This window comes from Polistes fuscatus, unplaced genomic scaffold, assembly GCF_010416935.1.
Source record: "Polistes fuscatus isolate 324 unplaced genomic scaffold, CU_Pfus_HIC Scaffold5, whole genome shotgun sequence".
Taxonomy (NCBI): domain Eukaryota; kingdom Metazoa; phylum Arthropoda; class Insecta; order Hymenoptera; family Vespidae; genus Polistes; species Polistes fuscatus.
The window spans coordinates 10,328,345-10,334,344 of record NW_025113129.1 but is presented as its reverse complement, the minus strand read 5'-3'; the positions used below and the strand labels follow the sequence as shown (position 1 = coordinate 10,334,344).

Sequence of the window (6,000 nt, the reverse complement as noted above, 5' to 3'; positions counted from 1 at the left end):
GGATGAAGGGGAAGGGGAAGGGTTAGGGAGGGGGGAGAAGGCAAAAGCGACCCGTGGGAGCCACGCGCCTGCCGTGCGCCACCTCTCCCCTCCATTTCTATCATCCTCCCTACTTATTTTCATCCCCACCAATTGTCCGTACTCAGGCCGCACGACGAAAGAGCAAAAGGGATGGATGGAATGAAAGTAAGAAAGAGAAAGAGAGAAGAGTATCTTTCGAGACGTGGTTTAACTCGGCGGACCTTCTCCGAGTACTCTGGACGATGAGCTCCGGAAAAGAGGAACCGAGTTAGTACATTCGCGTACGTGAAATTAACTTTACTCTCGTGGCTAAATTACCTTCCTTGGAATTCCACTAGACAGACATTCTCGTGATATTATATCTAAGATACTTGTAAAATTCTCTTTACGATGATATCAGAGATTACGCGTGCGTGTTCTCTCTCTCTATCTCTATCTCTCTCTCTCTCTCTGTCTTTCTTTCTTTTTTTTTATTTCTATTTCTATTTCTCACTCTTTGCTGTTATTTCTTATCGAGTAATATCATGAAATGAGGATGTCTAACTAAATCCTTGAAATATTGTATATACGTATATAAATTTTTCCTTTTTCTTTTGCTTTTTCATAAGAAGATATTATTTTTGTCTTTGTTTGTTATTTTAACGCGTTCAATGTCTACCGCGTACAAATTTTTATACGTTTTTATCGCTGTTCTAAGATAAGAAATGAAAATAGGTAACCTGGCACAATGGAAATCAACGTAAAAATTTTAAATACAGTGGAATCTCCAGTATCCGTATTCTACTATTCGTTTGTTTCATTATCAAAACATTTTATTATCCGAATACTGTACATACACTTTCTCGCTTATGTCTCATTTATTATCTTTTTTTTAATCGTTAAATAATATATTTTATCATCCTTATTTGTATACATTACATTTATTGCTATTTATATTTGATATTTTCACGTATATGAAAATTCTTTCATCCGAAAAGTTATGTCTTCCTATTCATTTAGGAAACTGGAGATTCCATTGTTAATAAATGTTTAAATACTTGTAGGTAGATTTTTAAGGTCTACATATTATCCTTCTTTTGGTTCAATGGTCAAAGTCATCGAAAGCGACTCACCTGAAACACAGAGAATAAATATTACGTTAGAGCATTTGTAATATATATATTTTTAAATATGCTATTTCTAGAATCTTTGGATCGTGGATAATGAAAGTTCCGCTACATCGATTATCGTATTATTGCACTTTTCTTGGTTACGTTTGAAAGGATTTTTAAAGTCATTGTTTCATTTAGAAGAGAAAAAAGATTGTCGCAATCTTTGACTCGTGAAAAATGACTATTCCACGGTCCAGTTCCTTCTTTCTCTCTCTCTCTCTCTCTCTCCCCTTTTTCTATTTCTCATTCTCGTGATGTCTCTCGTACTCGTTCTTTATCTCACGAAACAAGCTGAGCGGTAGATCGTCGTTATCTAGCCGATAGGGCGTGTGTGCGAAAGTGGTACCACCGGATAAATCGTATAACCGCCTTCATATTTTACGAAACTCGTGATTCTATCTCCCACATTATGGCGAAACTAGATAGCTCTAAGCTCAACTAGTAGTAACCACCAGGAGCTTCGGCTTATCCGCAAAGCATCGCTGGAATCCATTCTCCTCGAGGATTCTCGGTGTAGGAACTTTAAACAACGTTGAAGTGCTGTTCGATCTTTTCCTTAATGAACGACGTTTAAAGCAAACACAAAGTTTCTTCCACATCCGTATGTACGGTCATTCAAATTAATCGTATCAACTTTATACCAAACCCCGAAATACAAATATACAGGTTGATACTAAAATAGGATTCACGATTTCTGAGGTAGATTATACAATAGGGAAAAATCTTTAGTAATTATTATGGTTTTTATTATTTTTTACGTAGAGGTACGAATAATCTTGCTAAATCAATTTTTAATCATACAATTAAACAAATTATACGAATACTCCTCCTGCGATTTACTGTACATTTATTAGAACATTTTTCATCATTTGACGAATACAATCAACCCTACAAGTTACGAAACTTGTATTTTTTATATATATATGTAACTTGTGTGATCAGCTGCGTCAGATTTAATCGTTGAAAACGATTTTACATTATAGCTCGCGAATAAGAAAGCTCTCTTTCTCGATTTTCGTTAAAAGCAGGGAACGAAAAGACATTGAACCTTTCTATGTCTCTTTTTTTCCCTTTCTTTTCTGTACATATCCGCGTTCCATCGAGCGAATAAGAATAATGGTCGCGATGGGAAGGAGAAAGCTAGAAATTGCGTGTTCCCATATATGCGTGGCTATGTGTATGTAAGTAAAAGAGAGAGAGAGAGAGAGAGAGAGAGAGAGAAAACATGGAGACCTTCGTAAGAAGAAGAAGAAGAAGAAGAGGACGACGAGGTTGGCTTTCCTTGAGAAACGACAGGATCCAATATCGCAGTGGGACGATTCCGAAGGAGAGAGAGAGAGGTAGATATCGCAGTTAGTCCCGGACGTATAAAAGGGAGCAGCTACCTTTTGCCCTCTATTTTCATTATTATCACGCGGGTACGTGGTGGTACACGGTCGAATCTAGGGTGAAAGATAGGAAAGGAGGGAAGAAAGAAACGTATGTCGGAAAAGAGGAAACGAATCTACGGGCCAGGACGGAAGGTCCGTCCCCCGTGGATCGTTTCATTGGACACGATTTCAAGGCTGACTGCTCGTATAAAGTGAAAAACTTTCTTCCTAGCTTCGAGGAACTCTGAACGAACGTGCGTTGGTATATCTATGATTCTATTCCTATCTCTCTCTCTCTCTCTCTCTCTTTTTTCCTTTCTTACTTTATTTCTTTATTTCTTTCTATTGGAGAGACATATATACGTAAACGTAAGATTTCCGCTGATATTTATTCCCATTACCAGGAAATAGCCAACGTTAGTTCTACTTTTCTATCTTTTATTCCTTTTTTTTTTCCAAGTTACTCCCCCGCCAAAGAGATTACCGATAACGATTCCGAATGTATCCCAACTATAAATAGTTGCCTTAAGCTAGGATTTTTTAAATTTATTTCGACGTAGGTTCGATTACGTCTTTTTTTTTTTATTTTTCATTACAATTTTGTTTTTTTTCCTTCCGGGACTTTTTTTTCGAGTCCAATTAGGAAAAAGAATTTAGTACTTTTTTTTTTTTTTATTGGAGATTGTTTTGTAAACGAGATCGGAATTAAATCATATAACAGATAAAGGGATTGAATAAGAGAGACAGGTGTCGTAGGAAACGAAATCTTAACGGACAGGACGATACACGAGGACGCAAAGTAATGGAAGTGTCACGGCCAAGTGCATTTGTTCTGTCGTTCGCACGAAATCGATTCCAGCTAGAATGTCTTTCCTGTCCTGTTCGTGGTCGACGGCATAGGAAAACGTGAAGGTAAAGATAGCCTTTTTCCCGCTACGGAGACTAGAAAGAAAGTGAGAAAGATGAAAAACCCTTTTAAAGGAATAAACGATCGAAACGGTTACTACCTTTGTCAGAAAGTATCCGATAGAATCCATTTTTCACGAAATATTGCATTCGATTTCTATCTAGTTCGATGGTGTTAGATTTACCTTAGGTTTATTAGAACGAAACGAGTTCGTGTAAAACCTTCATTACATGAATACCCGTTATGCAAACCTTCCATTATACCAACGGTATATCTACAACAGTACTTTAAATAAGCATAAATATCACTTGCATTTGTAGGACAAAATCTATCGTAATGATTATGTTTCAAATTGACAAACGTATGCTATATAAACGTTCATTGTTCTCTATTATATTCAATATTCTCTCATACGAACACTTTAGTATTTCAATTATAATTCGTACAACGTGAATTCCGTTATGTACGATTTGATCGAGTTTTTGTTTTTTCTGTTTAAACATATGTTAAAGAAGACCGCACTAAAATTAAAGTATTCGAAAAATATCTGGACGAAGGAAAGAAAACGTATCGTACGTTGAACGTTACGATTCGTCGAATGCAAATCAACTCCTAAATTAAATTTAATCCTTCTCTCTTTTCCCGTTACCATCCGAGAAAAGTAGGAAAAGAACGGGATGGAATAGGAAGAGGAGGAAGAGGAGGGAGGGATAAGGAGGGATAGTCCAGAGAGAGAGAGAAAGAGAGAAAGAGAGAGAGAGAGAGAGGACTAGCAACTTCCCGCGAGACTCGGCCACGGAGATTACCTTCGAAAACTCGGGCTAAGACTTTCGTGGAAAACTTTCGGCTAGTATAGTTTTCTCTTCCACCTATTTTTCCCTCTTTTTCTTTCTTATTTTCCCGACTTTGGGATAGGACAAGTGATCTCTCGATTATTATTCGCTGGCCTACATAAAACATTCTTATCTCCTGCCATTTATTTCCTAGTTTTAACGCGTTCGTTATCACATGTGATATATTAGTTTGTTTTGAAAGCACAGGGTCACGTATGCGTGACATCGTTGATTGGCCCGTTTTAATTTAGTGTATCGCATCTATGTGATAATATATTATCTACGAGCCCAGTAGTCACCGCATATACACTACCAACCAAAAGTTTCAAATTTCCTATGTAAATGAGCCAAAAAAACAAGAAAAAAGGATATTTTTTTTAGAACAAAAACAGAGTAATCCAAGAAAATGTATTTCTCCTACGAATAGTACGTTATGCATTCTGTGTATTATTTGGTTTATCAACGAATGAACATTGTTATTCTTTAAATTATACGTTCATCAAAAAAACCGTCATTATTTTGAACAACAGTCCGACGTATTCCAGTTTAATAGTTTCTCGAGTATCCCCAGGTTATTTTGTAGAAATAGCCAAAGATGTTCCCGATAAGAAAGTACGTTTCTACAAGAGTATTATAGGTATAAGAAAATAACGAAACCTCTTAAAACGTAATTAAACTTCTTGATATTTGATATAACAATGATAGATCGTTCCAAAATTGATCGATAAAATAAGCAAGTAAAATAATTGGAAGCTTTCGTTTGATAAAACGTACGACGTATATCTACAATGAAATATTAATATTAGATTTATTTATCAATATATGATACTCGAGATACGTTTGATATCATTTTAAAATGATATTTTTTTCTAATCATATCCGTTATATAAGAAATCAATTATAATACGAACGATAATAGTAAAAACAACAGGAGCCAAAAAAAGAAAGAGATTTCGTCTTGATAATTGAGAATTTTGGTAAGAGCGTGCGCGAATGACGTCAGGGTTGCGCGTCTGCTGGTCCTTTAGAAATTCTCTCTATCTCATGGCGTTCGCCATGCGTGGGCGTTTTTCCCAGGCTCGGCATCGATGCCCTCACCAGACTCCTCTCTCTTTCGCAGTCACGACGACGACGAGGACGACGACGACGACGAGAGCTAAAAGATATTCAGAGCCGTAGCAGATGAAGGTGTTACGTCGGCGCGCCCGAAACACGGGGACGTTTGCGATCGAGAAGAGAAAGAGTAAAAAAAAAGAAAGAAAAAAGAAAAAAGAAAGAAAGAACGAGAGAGACAGAGAGAGCGAAAGAGAAATAGAGAGAGAGAGAGAGAGGGATAGAGAAAGAGAGAAGAAAAAAATATAAAAAGAAGAAGGGGAGTTTCTGTTGTCACGGAGGGAGTCTCCGTTGTCGCGGTGCGAAGGATAGAAGAAAAATAAAGGAAGAGAAAGAGTTAAAGGGCCTTTGGTATGCGGGCGTGGGCGTGGGTCCGTAGTGGGCGCGTGTCTCTGTGTAAGAGAGAGAGAGAGAAAGAGAGAGAGAGAGAAAAGTACCCATCGCGTCCCGGGTGGGCAGGATCGCTGCTTCGAACTCTCAAATATTTATGGCCGGCGCTTCGACCTACGAGCAAGAGGTGTTACTCCCGGGTCCTCGGGGCTCTCAGACACGCCAAGATTTACGCAACGCTCTCCACCATCGGAGAAACCGAGAAAATCAGAGAG

At 37.7% G+C, this 6,000-nt stretch overlaps 1 protein-coding gene across 1 annotated transcript in view; it reads right to left on the bottom strand.

The window, feature by feature from the left end:
• Positions 1 to 680: 680 nt before the first annotated feature.
• LOC122522597 (rhomboid-related protein 3-like) overlaps positions 681 to 6,000 on the bottom strand; it is an 81,056-nt gene continuing 75,736 nt past the window's right edge. The window contains exon 5 of the mRNA XM_043643802.1: positions 681 to 1,133. Within this exon, the coding sequence (XP_043499737.1) occupies positions 1,116 to 1,133 (18 nt within the window). The 3' untranslated portion in view covers positions 681 to 1,115. The remainder of the gene's footprint in view (positions 1,134 to 6,000) is intronic.